Source organism: Protopterus annectens, chromosome 1.part0 (assembly GCF_019279795.1).
Source record: "Protopterus annectens isolate FY-2018-M chromosome 1.part0, PAN1.0, whole genome shotgun sequence".
Lineage (NCBI taxonomy): Eukaryota > Metazoa > Chordata > Ceratodontiformes > Protopteridae > Protopterus > Protopterus annectens.
Window position 1 is genome coordinate 829,881,660 of NC_056725.1, and position 25,271 is coordinate 829,906,930.

At 41.3% G+C, this 25,271-nt stretch overlaps 1 protein-coding gene across 1 annotated transcript in view; it reads right to left on the minus strand.

The window, feature by feature from the left end:
* The window catches only part of RWDD1 (RWD domain containing 1), a 659,575-nt gene that overhangs the window by 166,002 nt on the left and 468,302 nt on the right, over positions 1-25,271 (minus strand). The window contains exon 5 of the mRNA XM_044063486.1: positions 10,664-10,796. Coding sequence (XP_043919421.1) covers positions 10,664-10,796 — 133 coding nt within the window. The remainder of the gene's footprint in view (positions 1-10,663; positions 10,797-25,271) is intronic.

The following is a 25,271-nucleotide window of genomic DNA, read 5'->3' on the forward strand; positions in this document are numbered from 1 at the left end:
ACAGGAAAATAATTTTCTTGGGTGGCAAAAGCCTGGGTACCATTTGGCTAGGGTTATATAGGCCCTAGGGCCAATAGCCTAGTACCTACCTAGGAACCTATGAACTTGGACAGCTGAGGTTTCAAATCAAGGAGATTTTTGAAAGCATGCAGTCGTGGTGGCCATGTTGTCTGGTCTGACATAATCCCTCGCCAGAAATGGAGACATGCAAACAGCCAAAGGGCAGTGCACAAGGCCAGACTGTTGCAGAATGGGTTTGTGCATGGCTTGATGCTCAGGGTCAGTGGATCTACAATTAGCCACAACAGCATCACTGCAGAAGATGATCACCTTTTCAGAAATGACAGAGTTCACCTAAATGAAGATGGCATTGAAGGTTCTTGACTGATCAGCACAATGGCATGATGGCAGCAATGCTTGACATACTGGTAACATGCACCTAGTGACAAAAGATGGAAAACAACCATGACCAAGTAGGAGTAGTATGGTAAGGGAAAGCATATTACATTTCATGAAAGCCTTTTTCACTACTTAGAACACAGTAAAATAATTGTACCTTTGCTAGGGAACATGTCAACATGCTAAGTAATACCTCATTTGAAGGCAGTGTTAGTCCTCACAATGTGGTAAAAGAACTGTGCCCATGGGCTGTACACATGCACAAATATCACAGTTTTAGGACTTGAGTTATGGAAATTATGACTTTTTTTCATATTTTGGTAAATAACTTTGTTAGGGAGCATGTAATTTTGCCAAGTGATACTTCATTTTGAAGACACTGTTAGTCCTTACAACATGATAACATAACTGTGTCTGTATGCTGTACACATGTACATCTATCAGTTGTTTAGAACTAAGGTTATGAAAACTATGAACTTTTTCATATTTTGGTAAATAACTTTGCAAGGGAACATGTCAATGTGCCAAGTAATATCTCATTTTGAAAACAGCATTAGTAGTTACAACATGGTAAAAAAACTGTCTCTGTATGCTGTACACATGTGCAGATATCAACATTTGTTTAGGACTTGGATTATGGAAATTATGATTTTTTTTTCATATTCTCGTAATTAACTTTGCAAAAGAGCATGTCAATGTCCCAAGTAATACCTCATTTTGAAGATGGCATTACTCCTTACAACATGGTAAAATAACTGTGTCTGTATGCTGTACACATGTACAGATATCAGTTTGTTTAGTCTTGTAGGATTATGAAAATGATACATTTGCAATATTTCTCATTATTATGCCCATATCTTTGCAAGGGAGCATGGTGACAACATAAATGATTCATCATTTTGATGCTGACATTGAGCCACACAACTTATACACTGATATGTAGTCTCCGTCTGTTACAGGTGATGAGATATTATGCTTTATCAATTATGAGAAATATAATATTAATCATATTTCTGTGAATATCTCTGTAAAGTACAGTTTTGTACCTACCATAAATGTAGATGTTCGAGGATTCCCTTGCTGCAGTCCTGACTATTGGGTATAGTCCGCGTCCCAGTCGGCCCGAATACCAGAGTATAAGGCTGACGTCGGTCATGGCGCCTTAGACTGACGTCAGTACGTCAGGGTACTAATGCGCATGACCGACGTCATTTCCTCAGTCTTTTCTTGCCCCAGATGTCAGAAGACCCAAAAAGACAAGTCCCAAAAACAACCTGCACCAAAAAAACATGTACAATATATACAGTAATATATATACAAAAATATAAGCATGTAAAGGCACCTACACAACCACCCTGAAACACAGAGGGAAGGAGGAGGGTAAATTGGACTGCAGCAAGGAATCCTCGAACATCTACATTTATGGTAGGTACAAAACTGTACTATGTTCTTCGCCTTCCCTTGCTGCAGTCCTGACTATTGGGTAGAATCCCAAAGCAGAGGTAAGGGAGGCTGGCAAATTATAAAGTAGCAGGAGCTGACAACATGCCTTGTAAAACAGCTGTGGCAAAACCAGCTCTAGACTTAGAGTATATAGGCAGGTGATAATGCCTAGAGAAAGTATGCACTGAACTCCAAGTAGCTGCTTCCAGAATATCCTTAGTTGCCACCCCTTAGAAATGCTGTTGAAGTGGCAGTAGCCCTAGTGGAATGAGGCCTAATCCCAGCTGGAACCTCTTTGCCATGATGGGAATAACAAAATGCAATGCAAAAGCCAATCCACCTAGAAATAGTTTGTTTTGACACAGGTTTGCCCTGTGAACTTAAAGCAAAAGAAACAAGTAACTGCTGAGACTGCCTAAAATCTTTAGTCCTGCTCAAATAATAACGCAATTGCCTGTGTACATCTAAAGTGTGCAAAATCTTTTCCCTTTATTTTGAGGATCTGCAAAAACGTAGGCAAATGAATAGTTTGGTTTAAAGCCACACTAGAAACCACCTTAGGCATAAAGGAAGGATTAGTACGTAATGATACCCTGTCCTTATGGAAAATCACAAAGGGCTCTACTGCCATAAGGGCCTGCAACTCAGACACCCTTCTTGCAGAAGTAATAGCCAACAGAAAAGCCGTCTTCCATGACAAATATTTCAATTCAGCAGTAGCTGCCGGCTCAAAAGGTTGTAGAGTAAGTTTTTCCAACACAAAATTGAGATCCCAAGCAGGAGTAGGAGCTCATGGGGGTCTTATATTCTTTGCCCTCTAAGAAACTGCTTGAACAAAGGATGCGAAAACAAAGGTGGGTCACAATCATAGTGAGCTGAAATTGCTGCAGCATGAATCTTTATGGAAGAGAAAGACAAACCTTTGTCCAATAACTCAGTAAGATATTGAAGAGCCACACTCAAATTAGGCTCTGAAATCTCCAAATTCTTTGCTGTACACCAAAATAAAAATCTCTTCCATTTTTCTGCGTACTCTCGTAGTACTAGGCCTTCTAGCTTCCATAATCACATTTAAAACTTGTTGAGGAAGCTGAGACCTTCCATGTTTTAACACAGAATATGCCAAGCTGTGAGATGGAGAGATTGAAGCTTGACATTGAGCAGATGACCGTCCTTCTGAGATAACAGATGAGGAATCAGAGGTAAAGGCCATGGAGGCTTCTTTACAAGACTCCTTAGAAGCGGGTACCAGTGTTGCCGAGGCCAATCTGGAGCTATCAAAATCATCCTTGGCCTGTCCTGTCTGACCTTTAGTAATACCTTTGGAAGAAGAGGTAGAGGTGGAAAAGCATAGACATGAAGGTTTTTCCAACTGAAAGACAGAGCATCCACTTTCCAAGCTGTGTGATGAAACCCCTTTGTGCAATACTTTGGCAGCTGGTGGTTTAGTGGAGAAGCGAACAGATCTATGTCTGGAGTTCCCCATGACACTGTCAATTTCTGAAATACATGAAGATCCAGTTTCCACTCGTGGGGATCCATGATTTGTCTGCTTAATACATCTGCTAGGGAGTTCTGTGCTCCTGGCAGAAACCTTGCCTGAAGAGTCAGTTGCAGGCTTAACGCAGTCTCCCATAAAATCATTGCTTGCCTGCATAGAGGATAAGAATGTGTTCCCCTTGCTTGTTGATGTACCACATGACAGTTGTGTTGTCTGTCAGAATCAACACCTGCCCTGGAAGAAGTAACTCCTTGAACGCCATCAATGCAAACTGGACTGCTAACATCTCCTTCATGTTGATATGTAGATGCTGTAGTCTGGCAGGCCACTTGTCTTGTATCCACTTTCCATTTAGATGAGCTCCCCAAGCAGTGTCCGAGGCATCTGTCGTTAAAATCTGACTCGCCTCTGGCCGGGTCACAGAGAGTCCCTTGTTTAGGTGACATTCCTGAGCCCACCACAAGAATTCCTTTTGAAGGCAAGGTATTATTTGAATGACAGTGTCCAAATCTTGGCAGTGCTGTGTCCATACATTTTTGAGATACCATTGCAGCTTCCTCATATGCAGTTTGGCATTGGGAAGCACCAGAATACAAGATGCCATGAACCCTAATGCTTGAAGGACTGTCCTTGCAGTCAGCACGGACTGATGAGATAGTTGATGGAAGTAAAGTGACAGACTCTTTTGTTTGTCCGGGGTTAAAAAGGCCATCTGGGCTGCTGTATTCAGTCTCACACCCAGAAAGCACATGTCTTGAGAGGGTACTAGACTGGACTTTACTTCGCGCACAGAATAACCTAGGCATCTTAGCACTGCTATGACATGTTTCAGATGCTCTAGAGGGTGTTCTTTTCTTGAGCCAGAATCAGGCAGTCGTCCAAGTAAGGATAAATTTGAATGCCTTGAAGCCTGAAGTAAGCTATCACTGGAGCCAGAACCTTTGTGAATACTCTGGGCGCAGTAGATAAGCCAAAGGGCAATGCAGAGAACTGATAATGAAAATCTCCAGTTCGAAACCGCAGATACTTTCTGCAACTTAGCCTTATGGGCACATGAAGGTAAGCTTCCTTGAGATCCAAAGTTACCATCCAGTGATCCTTGCCCAGCAGAGGTAACAGTTGCTGTAACGTCAACATCTTGAACTTGGGAATGTCCAGATAAGTGTTGAGGATAGATAAATCCAAAATTGGTCTCCACGTGTTCCCCTTCTTTGGTACTAGGAACAGGCGAGAATAAAATCGAAGCCCCTTTCTGACACAGGGACTGGCTGAATAGCCCCTATCTGGAGTAACTGAGAAACTTGCTTGAGAGCCTCTTTTCTTTGTGGAGGAGGAACATCTGGCATGCCTTTGAAAGGGGCATTGTGTGGAAATAAAATCTGTACCGTGATGAATGATATCCAGCACCCATCTGTCTTGAGTGATTAAATCCCAATTTTCTTTGAAAAGAGACAATCTTCCTCCCAAAGGAGCTGCCAGACGAGAGTCCACTGGCAGCTGAAAAGGCAGGTCATTGGTTCTGCTTACGAAAGGACTGACCCCTGCCCTCACCAGAAGTCTGAGCAGGTGAACTGTCTGATCTAGGCCTAAACGAACCTTGAGCCCTGCCCCTACCACGTCTAGATCTACCCCTAGACTGGGAACCATAAGCAGGATATGTCCACCCCTTAGCAGGCCAATTTCTACTAAACTTGGAGGCTGCACCTGCAAAAATCTTTAACAGTCTGCATAGACTTAGCTTTGTCCTCCATTTTCTTTAAAACTGCTTCCACAGGCGGTCCAAACAACACATCAGACTGTAAAGGAGCATCCAAAATCCTGGTCTTAACATGCTCAGCTAAAGTCTGATCCTTCAACCATGCATGTCTGCGAAGAACAGAACTAGTAGCAGCCACCCTCGAGGAGGCCTGAACAGCATCAAAACCACACTGCAAAGAATGCTTACCCACTTGTTCAGACACATGAACCAAATCCAGCAATTCTTTACACTCAATACCTTCCGCCAAAGCATCCACCTTAGATTTCAATTGTGAAAGGAGATAATTCTGATATTTCAGCATATGAAATTGACAATTCAACGCCCTCATGGCTAGAGTGGAAGAAGTATATACTTTCTTACCCCACCTATCCAAAGCCCTTGCCTCTTTATCAGAGGGTACAGGATTTTTAACAACAGAAGCTTTAACACCTTTAGGCCCCTGAGAAACAGTTTCTGGGTCCGCCCTGGGACTCTTAAACAAATACTTATGAGCTTCGGGCACCCTATAATACCTATCAGGCTTAACAGGAGCAGGAGGCAAGGAATCAGGGTTCAGAGAAGCCTCTGCAAAACATCCTCCACCACATTCAACACAGGAGGAATAGCTAAGGGCCTATGCTGAGGCAAAACAAGAATTCCCTAAGCCTTTTTCTGGAGTCAGAGTAATCTTGGCCTTCCCATTTAAAGTGCTCCCTCATGGAGTGAAGAGTCTCTGAAAATGAAAAATCCTCAGGAGGAGAAGCTGAAGGAGTGGAATCATCCACATCAGAATCAGAATAAGCAGGAAACTCTTGCAAGTCTTCCACAGAAGACTCTGAAGCCTGTGAACACTGTTCAAAACTATCAAACTCCTGTTCCACCCTAGGCCTCTTATCAGGTGGGGCATAGAACCTCTAATCAGAGTAATCAAATCTTCAGCCATTTTAAGCATATGTTTCTTAGGCACAGAGCCCAAATGCTAGGAGAAGCCCCTACAGAAGCTGAACTTGGCCTTCCTCTAAAAGAAGCTCTGGAAACAGAAGGAGAGGCCCTAACTACCTTGGGAAGAGAGGGAAGAACAGTTACCTGAGAAGGCCCCTCAGCCTGGCCTACTTCCTGAGAGGGCACATCCTGTAACAGTAAAGTATCTGCCTGAGACTCCATAGAGACTCCTGGCAAAACCTCTGGCTCCCCTGAGCCTTCTAAAGGACCGACGTCCGGGACTGCCGGTTCCTCACCCCTAGACTTCACTGTTTTGTCCTTGCGCTTCTTAGATGAAGCAGGCGCCGGAGCATCCGACGGCATAGTATAATTGCAACGCTTCCCAAACACTAACCTAGCACAATCAAGCCTCCTCTTAATAGTGCGCTTATTAAATCTAGCACAAGAGCGCAACCAACAACGTCGTGCTCAGGCCCTAAACAAGGTATACACAATGTATGATAATCCCTATGCGGTATCTGCTTCCCACAAGAAATACAGTTATTCACTTTTTCTGACATCCGGTAATATACTGAGGCAAGAAAACCAAAATGTTCCCAACAGGGTTACTTAGCCAACTCTGTACTCGGTCTGAAACTCCGGTTTCGGAAAATCTCAGAACGCCAACCTGCACTCGCAAAATTGCTTCTGCATCGGACCATGCGGCAAAAAAGACTGAGGAAATGACGTCGGTCATGCTCATTAGTACCCTGACGTACTGACGTCAGTCTAAGGCGCCATGACCGACGTCAGCCTTATACTCTGGTATTCGGGCCGACTGGGACGCGGACTATACCCAATAGTCAGGACTGCAGCAAGGGAAGACGAAGAACATTGGGGCATCACACAGCAATGATTAAGGCATCATTTTAAAGCTGACATTCATACAAACAAATTAATCACACACTGTATGGGTCTACATGGTACATTCACTGTGATATTGTGATATATTGTACCAAAAAGATACAAAATACGCACAATATCAGCATTCCTTGGCAAATATTTAATATTGACTTACATACACGCTTATCAACATTTACATTGTTGAAAAGGTCAGTGTCTGAACAGCTTCTGCATTTACATTTTTAGTCTAGCTCTTATGGTTAAAGAATTATGAACATTTCTTTCCTGTATGGTATTACACATGGATTATCTGAAAATCAGCTCAGGCTGCACTGTTGTTCTTATGGTGGAAGTAAGCAGGCAGCATTTTATGAGCTTCTCCGGAGTTAATGAGTTAAACAGAACCTGTCCTTTCACATTCACATCCCCTAGAACGGAAAACAACTGCACCTCCTTAGCCTAAACTAACAAGTTTTCCATTTACCTCTCCAATCCCAATACATACTAGGCAGCTTAATTTGCAAGCTACTGTACCTCAGTCACTCACTAGTAAATAAGCTTCAATTGAAAACTAGAACATTTCATTCCTCAACAATATTCAAATCATCACTAGCAATAACCTTACACTACTCAACTTGTGTATTCAATACTTTCTTCATAACATGCCCATAAGCTTTTGAACTCCTCACTGTTAAACATTACTAACAAAGGTATCCTCTCAACCTTCAAAAACCAAAAAAAAAAAGGCTGTTAAATTGCACTGCCTTACCCAGTCCTCTTATGTGTGCTTCATGCATGCAGACTAATCTCCCTATATGCTAAAACCTACTTTGCTTAGGTATAATTTCCCATCATGTTCTGACAACATCCTAACATATACTAAAGTCCTTGACTTATAAAGCACATGGAGCAAGTTAACTATTGTCTCCTTTACCTTACCCTTTTAATTCTCAAAACTTTTCTTACTCTACCTTTATGTAAGCCTTCTCAAGTTCAGATATCATACCACTATCAGTAACAATGTTCTACTTAGTTTAATTTACCAAATTCCCTGTAATATACTGAGACTGTTGTTGTATATCAGCTTTAAAATCATTAATTATTTCTCATCACTATAAGCTAACTGTCCAATATTTAAAGCAATTAGATATCCATGTAGAAGTACTCTCTATGTACAAGTAAAACATTTTTTTGTGATGAAAACTTCATGAAACCACTGTAATGTAACCCAGGTAAATGACCTTTATTCAGCGACTATATGCATCTCTATATACAATACACATGTAAATATATTTTACTGTGTTTGTTTTACATTAAACTGTAACAAGGATTGGATGAAACTGACCCTTTTAACTTATTCCAATTAACTAAACATAATATATATATATATATATATATATATATATATATATATATATATATATATGGATCACCTTCAGATGCCCGAAACGCCAAACCGCCGACACACAAATCACCGACACCAAAAGACCGACAACAAAAAATACCGACAACGCAAAACACCGAATACCATTACACCAACACACTACACGTAAACAACACAGTACACTACATAACATATCCACTATCCCTAACCCAAACCCTAACCCTAAGGTCCGACACTACCGCACACTTACCCTACCTGCACCCTAACAATAACTCACTTAACCCACCCCTAAACCCACAGTCCCTCACTATCGCACACACACCCTACCTGCACCCTAACCCTAACTCACTTAACCCACCCCTAAACCCACAGTCCCTCACTATCGCACACTTACCTGTCCGCTCCCTAACACTAAATCCCTCACTCTATCGCACACTTACCGAGTCCGTCGGGTTCACACCTTGTCTCGTCATCTGCGTTGTCGGTGTTTTCGACCCGTCGGATTCCGTGTCGGTGAAATGCGATTTTGGGCATCTGAAGGTGACCCATATATATATATATATATATATATATATATATATATATATATATATATAAAACAATGCTATGCAGAGAGGCGATGACCACAATTTTCCAAGAAACAAACTTCAGAACTGCATAACAAGCAGGTTCAAAGAGCTGAAAAGACGGCATGGTCAGTCATGAAATTTCATTTCCCATAGAAGGCAAAGGCTCTTCAAAAGTGGGATGCAGATGAAGTAACTTTAAAAAAAAACTGCTTGACCAGCCAAGTGCTGGATTATGATTCTGCCTTCAACAAGGTCATGATGCAACAGAAACAGCTGAAATATGCACCCTGCCCATGGAATAACAAGACCACAGTCAAACAAGTGTTTAAGATGTCAAAACCAACTGCATGCTGAAAAAGCAGGGGAGTACAGGGTACTACCATAAACAAATGAGAGCTCATTCCATTTGACAGCTGGAAACCTCACCCTTTTTGACAACAAAAATAATAATAAGCTGTGGTCTTTCCTGATCTTTGAGATGAGATAAGGAATCACTGTGAATGCATACGGGAATTTTTTCTGCCACACAAGACAGTGAATCCATCACTACCTTTGCCAAGGATGATATGTAAATACAATAACACTAAAAAACCTTCTGTAACCTTAACACTACTATGATGAGTCTTGTTCACAATAAAAAGTTAATTATATCTTCGCTCACTTTTCATGGTCTTTAAATCATACTGACATTACTATCAACTTGCATTATTTTCATTTCAGTATGGAGTGGATTTATCACATATGTTCACATTGTAGAATAGGGTTACCACCTGTCCCCTCTTTGCAAGGGAGGGTCCCACTTTGGGCAGTTGTGTCCTGCAGAAAAAAAAACTAAAAAATGCCAAATGTCCTGAGATTTTAAAACAAAAATATAGTTCTTAAGTTTTCTTTAATAGTTGCATAATACACTGTATCTGGTACACATAAACATTATATAGAACAACATAAGTAACTCAAATGCTACAAAAATAAGCTTTTATTTTGACAAAAAAAAGTGAAGTTCTGTCCTTTGCACTGGCCATGGGTATGTTTTGTCCTGCAAAACTTCAAAAAATGTCCCACTTTGGGCATTTGAAAAGGTGGCAACCCTAGTGTAGAATGCAGTACATGTTCCAAATAAAACTGTTCTGAGTTACCACTGCAGGACAAGTAAAACATTATACACTTTTCTTCAAAACAGTAACATTTCCAGTCACTAAAAGAGGCTAACCCATACAGTCTTTATGCTTGCCATGACTATAAAACACAGCCATATTCAGTGCTGACTTGTATTTAAGTTCCCTTTGGAATGGCATTTCTAGTTGCAGTATGCATGTGTGTATATCCAAGCATAAATTCATGAAAGGTATACTAAGAACTGTCTAAACGTGACCAAGACATGGTTTCCTACACATAAGTAGTGAAGGCAGGCTTTTACAGACATTTCACAGTGAATCGGCCATGTTATGTTATACTGCGTTTGATCTGGGGGTGGTCTACAATTTTTGCTCACTACAAAAAACATAATATATGTCCAGAATACCTCTGAAACTAAGATAACATTTAGTCATACACACTCCTTCAGATTAAATTACATTTCCTTCACTAAAATGCCTCATCATAAAAACTCCCTGAATACGCCATTGTAACATGGAAATGAGATTACCAATGTATGAATGAGAATCCTGTTTAGGTCCCTGTTAAGGTTGTTTAAATTATGGAGGATTCAATTTATGTCCGAAAATCAAGCAAGGATAAGTTGATTCTGAAAACAACTCCTGTGATCAATAACATACTTAACATGTTAGATATGCACAAATCAATACCTGTCAATTTGTTTTTGCCCATTTGTTCTTCTTCTTTTTGTTTCTTTTTTCTGATTTCATTCATTTCTACATCAAATGTTGCCTTCCATGACAGGAAGTTCTCTATTGTGACTACAGTGCCATGGAACATATACTGCCAAAAGGAAACAAGAAACAAAAAATGTTATGGTAGATGTTCAGCTTTGTATTTTTACACATATTCATTGACTACATGTGAATATCTGCTTTGTTTGAAAATTTCTTTCCCCCTTACTAATCCAACTAAGTAACTACATCATACCATTCTTATAGAGAGTCAAATGTGTATTATGGCTAACATGTCCTACTTGCTTTTTTCTGCACAGAAAGGGGAAGTCACCACAATATGCTACAGCAGATGTGGATGTTTTTATTCTAAGGCATTCTGCCAGGATGTTTTTCTTTCCACATCGGTTTTTGTTGCCCTTTATGATCCCTCACCTGCTACGCCCCAGTACACCCACCTGATCCACAAAGCAATTCAAAGAAGATATAAAGGCATCCTGGTATGTGCCACCCTGACTGCAAAGAGGAGGCTTTTTCCCCACTGGTCCACCCCTTCTGCCAATTAGAATGTCAAAATATTTAATAACTTGTGATCCAAGCCTGTTAACATAACAGGACAAGTTATATTATCATTCAACTGTGCAAGAAAAGTAAGGTGATACAGATACTTTTGGGGGGAAGGAAGGGGTTAATAGGGTGCATACCACTGACATGAACATTTCTTACCATATATCTTTATGTCTTCCTACAGGTGGAATCAAACAAACATAAACAAATCTACTCCTTGGAATAAATGCAACAACATTTTCTGGACTGCAAAAAGCACAGTATTAAATTTACTATCATAAAAGCATCCAGACACCATACTCCATCCATCCATAACCCCCTTTTTTCTTATTTTTCACATGGGGCTGGAGTATAACCTCAGCAGTGACGAGAACATACACACACATCCACTCACCCACCCCTATGGCAAATTTAGAGTAACAAATCCACTTACTGCATGTCTTTGGGATGTGAGAGGAAACCAGATTACCCAGAGAAAGTGCAGAAGTCATCCCAGCAGAGAATGAAACCACAAAACCTCTTGCTGTGCCCCTGTATCACCCATCACATGTCTGATAAGGCATTCACAACCAAGAACTAGTCCAAGTTGGAGGCAGCTCAGATGGCTGTTAAAACTCCCATACATTGCACTTATAACAGCCCGGAACTGTCAATACCATCAATACTGCAAAAAACTCTATACATCTATTTGCCATCATAATCCAACATCATTATTTTCCTAACAAGAAAAACAGCAATAAATTAATTGCAGTATCCTACCACTGAAATCCACCTTTCATTAAGGATATTTTAAAATCTGCTTCCCCCAATACTTGCCACTACTATAAACATCTTTCTGCAACTGTTTCAAAGTTAGTGTTTTTCTACAGCATAAAAACATCTCCTATTCTGCATATACCTTTTTTTTATTATTGAAACAACTTCCATCCATGTACCATTTTAACCCACATACTGTATTCCATATTACAGCACTTTAATTTTAAACTGATGAACTTGAAATTTCAAAAATCTTTAATACACAATATATTATGAAGACATTCTTCTTTTTCTTCCACACATTTCTTTAATGCAATACTGCTCTGTAGTTTTTATTTAAGGTTTGCATGAATGACTTATTTTTTAGAGGAGCAGCCGTACCACATCAATTTAGAATGTCAAATATGTTCATCCTTGATGCTGACATGGCTGTCATGTATTATTAAAAATTCTTATTTTTTGACATTTTTCCTTCCATGCTCATCACACCTCTTTTTCCCTCACCATCTATTCATTCACATTTAACCAAACATTGCATATTCTGCACCCAGCTACCTTCACTTGTTAGTTTTTACCCCTTCCTCTTGCCTAAGGTTACACTTTCCTATAACAAAACCTTATGTTATGGTAAGACACAAAAGAATAAAATCAAGCCTCTCATTTTCACCATATTGAATAAAATTCCACTTTGAATTGGGGTCAGCCTGTTCCCACTTAATCCCCTGGAAAAATCACTATAAATCATTAGAGTAAAACAGAATAAAGAAGTTATGCACTCACCATAACATTCCATCTGTGCTGTCCATTTTCATTTCTCCTCAACAGTTGTGTTCGGATACGAACCTCAAATCAGACTGCCATTACTAAAGCTCGTGGCAACCAAAAAGCTCTTGAGCTTCTCCCTTACCCATAATGCACCAACCCGTAACATACCTCAGATCCAGTTTGCTGGTTTACGTAAAGTAATATCTGCCAATATGCATGCATATGAACATCTAAATCCATAAAAATCCTACAAAAAAGATATATCTGGAGCTCAACATAAAGGGCAGTGGTGTCCTTACATCTTGTTCTTCAAAAAGAATATTGAGTTGGGGTGTAAGTGGGCAGGAAGTTGAGGAAGAATGAAAATGGACAACATGGATGGAACATTATGGTGAACAGCCAACTTCTTCATCTGATGATGTCAATTTTCATTCTATCCTCAACTGTTGGGACAGAGTCCCCAGCTACCTAAATCCTAGGTGGACTCTAAGCAAGGATATTCCTGAGCACAGTTGAGCCAAATGCTGCTCTAGCCCTTGAGACCAGATCTAGTTTGCAATGAATGATAAAGGTATGAGGATTAGTCCAGGTTGCAGCCGCACATATGTCGGACATGGAAGCCCTGGATAGAAATAGTGAATAAGTTGCCATGGACCTAACTGAATGAGCTCTTACCAGCTTAGATAAGGTTAGACCCAATTTGTTATAGATAAAGGAATTTCAATAAATCAGCCATCCAGCTAGAGTTACTTTTGTAACTGGTTTGCCCAATTTCAAATCTGCATAAGAGACAAACAACTGATCCGTCTTCTTGATATCTTTTGTCCTATGTAACTAAAAATGTTAATTGTCTGTGAACATCCAATAAATGTAACATATATTAACCTTTATTTGCAAATTTAGGAAAGAATATTAGCAAATTAATAGATTGATTGATATTGGATTCTGACACCACCTCAGGAAGGAAAGAAGCAAAACAGAGGTAAAGTAACTCTATCCTTATGAAAAATCGGTGCCTGAAGTTCTGAAATTCTTCTGGCAGAGGTAATGGCTACTAGAAAGAAAGTTCCTGACCTGGAAAACTAAAGATTGCATTTAGCTGCTGGTTCAAAGGGGAATGAATTAAGGCCTGCAGTACCAAGATCAAATCCCATGGTAGAGCAGGATTTTTATATGGGGGGATCTCTCAAGAATGTTTTACAAAGTTTAGAAGAGGCTACAGACAAATTTCCAAATCTAAAATGAAAATTAGATATTGCTGCTAGTTGAACTTTAATGGTAAAGGAGCTCCACCCCCCCACCCCCTTAAAGACTGATGCCAAAACTTCAAGTATGTTACATATCTGGGATGAATATGTTTTTGTTGTGCCCGGTAAACAAACCTTTTCCACTTACTTCTATAAAGTTTTCTTGTAGACGGTTTATGGAAGATAAAAGAATATGATGGACAGGTGACGAGAGCATCGGTTATCTGGCTATTAACGAAATTGGAGAAACCACGCTATTAGCTTGAGGTTTGAAATATCCAAATGAACCATATTTGTCAGATGCGACAGGAGATCTGGAATCGGATCCAAAATCCAAGGTTGGCAAAGAAAATATGGCCACAGAAGTTGAACCAAAACTGACAAGGCCAGTAAGGTGCAATGAGGATGACTTTGCTCTTCAACCTGGCACATTTCTGCAGAAATTTTGGAATTGGAGGAATCAGATGGTAAGCATAAAGTAGACTTGAAGTAGAGCATCAAGAAAACACAAATAGCAAGCTTCACATAGGCAGGATCACAGATTTTTCTTCACCACTTTATTTGGTACCTCGGCCTTTTGCCTTCAAAGAATAGTTACATTCTAGTGTTCCCTTCCTTTATACCCCACTCAATATATGCACATATAATTAATCAATTAACTTTTTTAAAGGCATATGTGCGCCTTCAATTTCATTTAGATACATTCTTATAAATAACTACATTTAAACTTCTAATATCAGGTTACTATCGTGCATCACTCTAACTATACATTTTAACACATTTTACTTTTTACATAAATATCAAATACATTATAATGTGAAATTACCATCAATATTCAAAACTCTAGGTTGCAAAGTTTTACAATCGATAGTACATCTACATTTTAACTTATCTAATTCATCTTTAAAACTTCCCCAGTCTCTAAAAAATGGTTGTGCCAAGATAGGATGGAAGGTATGTGGCCATGTGGAAATTGCAGTATTTGTGGTAGGGTTAAAAACCTGGATGGAACAAAGATTAATGAAAGGTTATACAAGGCAAAAGAAGGGAATACATGCAAGTCACAGGGTATTGTTTATATAATAGGCTGTGGATGTGAGAGGGAAAAATGGTATATTGGTCAGACTAAGAGAAAGGTAAGGGTAAGAATTCTGGAACACCTTAAGGACATTAAAAATAGAAATATGTTTAGTCCAGTAACTGAGCACTTTTGGTCCACACATGGGGGGAATAATGCTAGTCTGTTTTACAGTGTTTTAGCATGACCATTTTTTAGAGATGGGGGAAGTTTTAAAGATGAATTGGATAAGTTAGAATGTAGATGTATTATCAATTATAAAACTTTGCAATCTAGAGGTTTGAATATCGATGGTAATTTGACATTATAATGTATTTGATATTTATGTAAAAAGTAAAATGTGTTAAAATGTATAGTTAGAGTGATGCACGACAGTAACCTGATATTAGAAGTTTAAACATAGTTATTTATAAGAATATATCTAAATGAAATTGAAGACGCATATGCCTTTAAAAAAGTTAATTGATTAATTATATGTGTGCATACTGAATGGGGTATAAATGAAAGGAACACTAGAATGTAACTATTCTTTGAAGGCGAAAGGCTTGAATGGGGTATAAATGAAAGGAACACTAGAATGCAACTATTCTTTGAAGGCGAAAGGCCAAGGTACCAAATAAAGTGGTGAAGAAAAATCTGTGATCCTGCCTATGTGAAGCTTGCTATTTGTGTTTTCTTGATTGAAGTAGAGCATCCCCTCAGTGCTTTCTCCTGAGGGGGGACTAGGGTAAAGTAGCTACTGCATTTGTTGTTTAGGGGAGAAGCAAAAAGATCACAGCAAAGCTGGTCCATTGGCAGAAAATCATTTCTGCCATGTTCATGTTGACAGACCACGCATGAGGTAGAAGAATGGACCTGCTCAATTTGTCTGCTATCACACTGGACTTCCCCGGAATGTGTGTTACTATGGAAAAGCGGTTGGATGAGATCGTCTATTGCCATACTCTGAGTGCTTCTCAACACAAGGGATAAGATTTGATCCCGCCTTATTTGTTGATGTACCAAATCACCGACATATTGTCTGTTTGAATTGCAATTGTCCGTAAAGGGAGAGCGTCATGGAAGGCCTGCCAACACTAAAAGCACTGCTCTCATCTATAGGACACTGATATGCATGTTGGCCTCTTCGGGGGACCAAGTGCCTTGGACTGTTTTTCCCAGGGGGTGCCCCCCCTACCCAATCTGGGAAGCATCAGTGGTCACTATGGCCTTGGGCTGAGAGAGAATGAAAGGACAGCCTTGTAGGTCTTAATCTGACTGAATCCACCACCACAGGTATCTCTTGCATGCCTGAGTGACTCTTATTTGTGCTGACATGCACTGGTAAAGAATTGAACATTGTGTTGCTAGCATCTACTGAAGACTTCTCATTTGAAATCTGGCTGGAGGAACCAAGGTTATGGCAGTGGGCATTGATCCTAAGGCTTGAAAGATCAAGCGAGCTAAAGTCTTGGAACTGTGAATTATTTTCCTGACGTGGAATCTGAGTCTGTACACTTGAGAGAGGAAGAGAAGCTGTCACTGATATTATGTTGAAGACTGCACCTATGAATTCTAAGGTCCGAGCTGGCTGTAGCCGAAACTTGTCATAATCTATTATCCCCAGATCAGACCAGTCTGAAGTACCTGATCCCTTGCTCTTGTTAGCAGATGACTGGTTGAAGCAGTAATGAGCCAGTTATCTAGATATGGAAACACAGGGAATCCCTGCAGTCTGAAGTGAGCTGCCGCCACTGACATGCATTTGGTAAACACCCTGAGGGCTGTGGTGAGGCCAACAGGCAATGCTCTGAACTGGCTGCCAGCCGGAAGCATAAGTATCTTCCGGATTGTCTCCATCTATATATGATAGCACACATCCTGAAGGTCTATCAAGCACATCCAGTCATTCTTGATCAGGAAGTTTAGAATGGACTGAACCATGACCATTCAAAAATTTGTATGTCGAACTGACTTGTTTAAGTCACTGAGATCCAAAACTGGTCTCCAGTGCCCTGTTTTTTGGCATTAAAAAGAATCTTGAGTAGGTTCTGGATTCTATCTGGTCTGGCAGGACCTCTTGGATGACACTTTTTTCTAGCAGCTTTTGTATTTTAATTGCTGCTGCTTTCCTCTGACTGGGTGGAACATCTGGAATTTTGTATACAGTTGGAGGTGGAAGGGAAAGGGAATTGTATAACCTATGGAAATAATCCTCTGCACCCAAGTATCTCTTGTTATATCTAGCCAGGCTCTCAGGTGCAGGGATAAATCGACCCCAATTACCTAGAGGTGAAAATTGGGCCTCCTTTCAGAAGCGCTGCTAGGGTCCATCAAGGCCTCCTCTACCACAGGGTTGGTATCGTCTGTTAGAGCTCCCCCCTTCTGCTCCAAGGGGAACTTTCTTCACATGTGTCCTGGAAAGGACCCTGGAACTTCCTGAAGCACATTTTTAGACCACCTCATTGATTCTTAGAAAAGGATCTTTGAGGGATTGAAAAATGTATGCCCACTTAAGAGAGAGTCTTTCCATCCTTCTCACACCTGGATAATGTGTCCTTCACTTCTGGGCCAAACAAGGAACTGCAGTCAAAGGAAGCATTGATGAACGACTACTTGAAGGGCTCTGCAAAATCACATAAGTGCATCCATGCATGTCTCCTAATGGATTTGCCTGAACCCACTGCCCTTGACGTACCTTCTGCTGCGTGTGAAATGAGCCTTATGGATAAATTCGAAATGGGTTGGAGGGTAGCCAGCTGGGAGGCCACAGACTGGGCCTCAGCAGGGGCGATCTGAAGAAGGCTATTTTAGCTGAAAGCGCTTATCGTTATTATTCCATTCCTGCTTTTATTTTTTATTTTGTGTTATTAAAGTTATTTTTTATCATTTCAGTTGTGGTGCTTCGTTGAAGGTTTTACTTGCCGCAACAATTATAAGCTGTGGTGCTTTGCCGAAGATTTTGTTCGGGCCTCAGCAGTAATGGTTCCTGAAAGGGATTTTGAAAGTTCTTTGATCAAGTCCATTTGTAAACTAGTAAAGTGTGCCAAACAGTTCAGTGACCCAAGAGTGAATGTCATTAAAGCAAAGACAAGCTTCCAAAACCTGTTCATCTCCCTAGATCACTGTTAGGAGGATGAACAGAGGAACTTTGTTCAGCAAGTTCCTTCTTGGTGGCTACTGCCACAACCATGGCATCCACAGGTACCCCCTTACTCCAAAACTCCTTCCTGAATGGTAGAGTCAGAATCTGGTCTGGCCTCTTAGGGATTGGCTCAGCTGAGTCAGGCTCCTTCCATGCCAGCTGAGAGACCAAATCAAAGAGCTTGCTGGCAGATGGAGTAACCCAGGAGGTAGATGATCCAGTTCCAAAGGCCTCCAGGAATACTGATTCCTACGGTGAAGGGTTATTGGAGGTCCAACAACAACTCTGCTTAAGAATCTCAAGGACATCTCCAAATCAAACATCTTCTGGAGGTGATCATGGGGACCCTTCGCCCTCGTCGAAAACAGCATCTTCAGTGACTGACTCATGTGGAGAATCCAAGTGCCTTCTCTTGCACTTTCTCTTCATAGGGACTTCATCAGTGGGGTGGTTCTGGGGAAGTATCTGAAGAGAATGTGAAACCCTGCTGATAGTCTAGGGTCTCAAGCTGGCTGTTCCTGTGGTGCAGAATGATAAGGCTCCAAGTGTAGAGACATCCGGGAACTAGATTGAGGATCCGAAAGGGTTGGATCCGTCAGTCCTGTTGGAGCATAAAATACCCTCTTCACTACCTCAAAAGCAGACTGCTCCAGGGAAAAGGAAGCTCTCAGCTCCGAGAAGACAGGCTTCTGGACAGCTGTCTTTCCCCACCCCAAAAGCAGCTTCCCCAAGGAGGAAGTCAGAACCCAGCTATCCAGTGCTAAAGCACCAAGGTGCAAAGATTGTTCCGAAACCGTTGGAGTCGATTCCAACACCTTGGATCTGACAAGGAAGCTTCTGATCAGAGAGTCATCCAGATCCAAAAATGTCAGGGCTGGTGCACTCAGTTAGCTTCAGATCGGTAGATAAAGTTATCTTGGGAGCCAAGCCAGATGGCCCCATGAGACTTGTATCCAAGGACTCTGCTCTGAAGCAACCAAAGAGATCAGAGAAGGAGTAAGAAGTGGTGGTGTTGTAGATGGATGGGCCTCCTAACCAGAGGGGGTAGAAGCTGATAAGACACCCATCTGGATCTGTGCTGAGAGAAACTTCATCTTCCTCAGTCAAACTCCTGGATGAACAAGATGAGGCAAGAGAACGTGACTTGGATCTGCACCTTTCCAAAAATGTGGAAGGGACCCTGGAGGGCACGGGATAAAAAGAAGGGGAATATCTGGCCTTTGGAGTAATAATCTGACCCGAAGCAGTCAGATCAGTAGGTCTCTTTGTCGGATCTGAGGAAGTAGGATCTACTATTTTCTTTGGATCCGAAGGGGAGGAGCTTTGAGATTTCTCAGATACAATTTAAATATCTTCCTTGATGGCATCAAGGAAATACAAGCCTTAGGAGACTTTGATATGGACTCCTTAACTTCAGTTTTGGTGGGAACTGATCCCCAGAGATAGTCTCACCAAAGGAAGATGACAACAAACCTTTTAGGATAAGCTTATTTTTCCTATCCACCAGAGCCCTGGGATTGAAGTTCTTGCAAATAGAATAATCCGCTTGAAGATGCTGTGGGCCTAAACAATAAACAAAAAAGGTTTACATGTCTGAAAGAGGCAGCTTGTACCCACTTTTCAGACACTTTTTAAAACTGGAAGGTTCTTTCTCAGACATGCCAGCAACTATAAGAAAATAACAGTAATACAGAAAAAGTATTTAAAGCTTTTTTTTGGGGGGGGAGAAAGAATACCAATGATAGTATTAAAAGTACACTAGCACGTATAATAGACAGGAAAAAGGGAAAAATGGACTACCAACAATGGTAAAAAAAGAGTTATAATACTGTAAAAGAGTAAGGGAATAATATATAAAGGGAAATTTAAGAGATTAAAGAGAATAAACTGCACTTATCTGAATGAAACTCAAGAACTAACTGCTGACATCTTTTTGAGAAAAGTGGCAAATGAGATCTGTGGCATGTTAGGGGTTGGTGCATTATGGGTAGGGGAGAAGCTCAAGAGCTTTTTAGTTACCATGACCTTTAGTAACAGCAGAGTCAGATCTGAGGTTCAGATCCGAACCCAACAGTTGAGGATAGAATGAAAATTGACATCAGATCTACATTTGAAAAACAAATCACTAACAAAACCATACTTACTAAAAAATAGTTTTGTATGTTTGCTTTATTGTCCTTTTCTTCACCAGTTCTATTACTGCCACTATCTTTATTTCACAGTATTTTCTCTAAAGTAACACTCCTAAACCTTAAAAAGAAGTTACGCACTCACCATAACGTTCCATCTGAGTAGTTGGACTTCATTTGTCATCAACCTGTGGGAATCAGATCTGGATCGGATTAGAGACTGCAGTTTCACCAGCATCTGATCCGAGCTCCAAGCTCCTCCCCTTACCCATAATACCCCTCCATCTCCTTCCTTCCCTCAGATCGATTTTGCTACACCATACACATAAGCCCGATACAATATACCTTACTAACAATGAAGAACAGGAGAGCCACATAGGCACTCTCTCCTGCCTACCAAAGTAAACATAATGAAAAGGTCAGGGGGAAGGAGGGAGGGACGGTTGATGACAAATAAAGTTCAACTACTCAGATGGAACATTATGGTGAGTACATAACTTCTTTATCTGAAGTAGTTGACTTCATTTTATCATCAACCTGTGGGACAGAGTCCCCAGCTACCAAATTCTTGGGTGGCCCTCATGGAAGGTTATTTCGGAGCACCGTGGAGCCAAAGGAGCCTCTCCCCCTAGATAGCATGTCCAATTTATAATGAGAAATGAAGGTGTGATATAAGGACCAAGTAGCCGCCGTACAAATATCATCCAAAGACACCCTAGACCAAAAAGCCGCTGACGTAGCCATGGACCTGGTAGAATGGGCATTTATCTTACTAGGAAGAGACATGTCGTTGTCTTTGTAAACCTGAAGGATGCAAAGGGAAATCCATCTGGCAATGGTTACCTTAGAAACAGAAATTAGTAAATGGCTAGACCATACGCTTACCACTAGTTTATTTGGAAAGGAATGTTATAGGAACTCAATACTTCATAGGAGAAGCATGCACACAAGAAGGGTATTTAACAATATAGTAATAAAAGGCCAAGGCATGAGGGTTTTTCGACTGCATAATGTCGATTTAGACTACAGGGGTGGTAGTGAGACCCTTAGGCAGTCCTTGAGACATAGAGACTACAAGGACAGTGAGGTAGGTCCTATTCTGGTGGATGTAGACTGTATGAGAGAAGGGCGAGCCAAGCCATATTTTTCTTCCTTTCAGGGTTCAGCTGTACTAGGAAGAGGTAATGGAAGGTCCAACGACTCTATGGGAAGGGTTAAAGTCTCAATGGCATATACAAGCAATGTTGATGCTGTTAAGAAAGTATTTCAGAGCCATTGGCACCTTTTGATGATAGATGAGAAAATTGGTAGAGTGGTGGGGGAGACTCCCATGTTCGGATTTAGGAACTGTAAGTCACTTAAAATGATGCTGTGTTATCCAGATAAAGGGAATACAGCATGTGAGAAAGAATATGGGACTTACCCATGTGGCTCATGTAATTTCTGTGGCCTGATAAGACAGTGATGGTACGTTTGTACATCCTGATTTTGATAAGAGATACAAGTTTAAAGCAAGGGCAACATGTACAACAAAGCATCTGGTATATTTGGCACATTGTGGGTGCTGTAAAAGATTTTACGTTGGGAAAACAGATCACACTCTTAAAGAGCGCATGAGAGAACATTCTTATAGCATATGAATGGGTAATATTACGAATGCCCTTGCTAGATATGTGACACCTAGTGATCGAATTCACCATTTTAAGTTCAGAGCTATACAAGTCATGCAAGTGAGTGCTAGGTTGGAAAACATTTTGAATAGAACTAGTGAGGCGGAACTTAGATGGATCCTTAAGTTGAGAGCTGATAAAGGATCCGGTTTAAATAGTATGATCTGTATTAGACCGATACTTGATAAGAGGGGATTACCTAGATATGATGCATTTGCAAGTTGGTATAGTTAAATTTATGTCAAGTTCTTATTCTATGTTTTTACTTTATGTTCTAAAATTTTTGTTGAAAGGGATCCTGTCCTTTAAAATATGATGTCATCTGAATTGGTTTATGTAAATGGGCATTGCTCTGGAACATGCTATTGGTGAATTTAAACTGTTTTAATTAATCATATGACTATATATAATGTATGTCAGTGTGTTTTATTATTATTACGGTCTGATGAAGCCAATGTATGTTTGGTGAAAGCGCCGATCTGCAGATATTTTATTAAAGTGTCTGAACGTATCTGCTATCTTTGTTGGATGTTTTTATGAGTGCCGTGCTTCCTGCTGCCATATTGTTTTGTTTTACTTAAGACTTTGTTTATTGTTGGGTGATTGTGCTTACATTACCTTAGAAACAGGTATTCCCAGAAAATGTGTAGACGATAACACAGACAACTGGTCAGACTGGTGAAAGGCCTTAGTCCTGTGTAAGTAGAAACATGGCTGTCTGTGTACATCTAATAAGTGTAATTTATATTTACCCTTTCTGAAAATTTGGAAAGAAAACAGGTAAATTGATATTTGTTTCAGAGGTCACTTTAGGAAGAAAAGAGGGATTAGTACGACGTGAAACCCTGTCTTTATGGAAAATCACATATGGAATGCCTGGAGTTCTGACACTCTCCTACCCGATGTGATAGCCACTAGAAAAGCTGTCTTCCAAGATAAAAATTTCAAATCCACAGAAGCAGCAGGCTGAAAAGGTGGAGCAACCAAAGCTTGTAAAACTAGGGTAAGATCCCAAGAAGAAGTAGGATCTTTAACCAGGGGTCTTAAAAGAAAGGTACCTTTAATAAAGGTTTTGCAAAGTCTGGAGGAAAGTAAAGTAGCCATGTTCTCACCTACATGGAAATTGGAAATGGCAGCTAGTTGAAATTGCACTGTAGATGAGCTGGCACCCTGCTGGAAAATGTATGCCAAGAACTCAAGGACCGCTGGAACAGGAGTTGTGAAAGGGTCCAAATCCCTTTGAGAAGCCCAGATAGGGAAACGCTTCCATTTGCTAGTTTTCTGGTAGACTATTTATGAGCTGCCACCGGAATAGTCCTGACCGGAGAAGATAGACCGGGAGTCCTAGCAATCAGGGGAACTGGAGCACCCAAGAAGTGAGCTTCGGACTGCCCAGGTCCGGATGAGGGACCCTCGAGGGGTGCAAAATGAGATCCGGTATCAGATCCAAGATCCATGGAGGAACTATCAGATGAGACCAAAGGAAGGGAAACCAGACTTAACGAGGCCAGAATGGGGCAATGAGGATAACTTTCCCCAACCTGGGAGCCTTCTGGAGAAATGTTGTTATGGGAGGTAATGGGGGGTAAGCATAAAGAAGACCAGGAGGCTAGGCATGGACCAGAGCGTCCCTGGGGGATTCCCCATGTGGGGGGATCAGAGCAAAGAACTCTCTGCATTTAGCGTTGGAAGGAGATGTGAAGAGATGGCAGCAAGGCCGGCCCCCTCGAGGAAGATCTGCTCTGCTACAGAAGGATTCAGAGACCACTCGTAAGGCATCATCAGGATAGTTCTGCCAGTATGTTGGATCGACCTGAAATGTGCATTGCTACCAGAGAACAGTTGGTGGGGATTGCCCATTCCCACACTCTCATGGCCTCGTGATAAAGGAGGTAAGATCTGGTTCCTCCCTGCTTGATGATGTACCAGACCACTGACATGTTGTCTGTCTGAAATGCAATAGGTCCCAGAGGAAGAAAGGCATGAAGGGCCTGCAACTCTAACAAGACCGCCCACATCTCTAGAACGTTGATATGCAACTTGGTCTCGATCAGGGATCACGTGCCTTGGACTGTCTTGCCTGAGAAATGCCCCCCCCCACCCTAGTTGGGAGGCGTCCGTGGTCACCATGGCTTCAGGAGGGGCTGCAATAAAAGTTAGTCCCTCGATTAGATCCAAGGAGTGTATCCACCAGAGGAGAGAATTTCTGTAAGTGTTGCTTGTATGAATAGGATGAGTCAACGGTAGATCTAGTAATGACCATTGAACTGCTAGTGTCCACTGTAGTACCCACATATGAAAATGAGCACAGAAGATGAAAGTGAAGGATCACGGACACATGAAGTCATAAGTTGCAAACTCTCTCTCTGGAGTTAGAAAGACCTTGGTTTGGAACGTATCTATCCTCACTCCAATGTAGTCTAAGACCTGAACATGGTCTAGAGAAGACCTGGATATGTTGATTTTAATTCCCAGCAAGTCTGACAGTTTCAGGAAATAGTCTCTGACCTGACAAAGTAGACGCCTGGTAGGAGCGGCAAGGAGCAAATCATCCAGGTATGGGTAAAACCTGTATCCCCTGAAGCTTCAGGTGAGCTGCTGCTGCCTTGACCTTGGTGAACACCCTGGAAGCTGTAGTGGGACCGAAGGGTAGGGCTCGGAATTGAAAGTGATTGGCCCCTAGTTGAAAGTGGAGGAACCTCCTGGAGCGTCTGTGCATCCTTATATGGTAGTAGGCATCCTGGAGAAATATTCAGCACATCCAGTTGTTCTCCTGCAGGTAAGGCAGGATGGATTGTAAAGTGACCATCTGGAACTTTTCTTTGGCAACTGACAGGCTTAGGTCCAGAACAGGCCTTAGGTCCCCTGTCTTTTTTGGCACTAAAATGAACCTGGAATAGATGCCTGATTCGCACTGATCTCGGGGGACGTGCTGGACGACTCGTTTCCTTAGCAGTTTTTCTATTTCGAGTGCTACCTCCCTTTGTGCAGGTGGAACGTCTGGGAGGTGTTTTGGTGGAATGGGAGGAGCCACAAAGGGGATGGCATAACCACTGGATATTATCTGAAGCACCCAATGGTCTGTTGACACAGACTCCCATGCCGTCAGGTGCATCAAAATGCGACCCCGAACTGCCTCCAGAGCAGAGCAGTCGGGCAACCCCTCAGGGCTGCTGCACGGGCCTGGCCGAGAACGGTTCTTGAGACCGTAAATTTCTCAGAATCCTCCTGCCTCTGGGCCAGCGTCT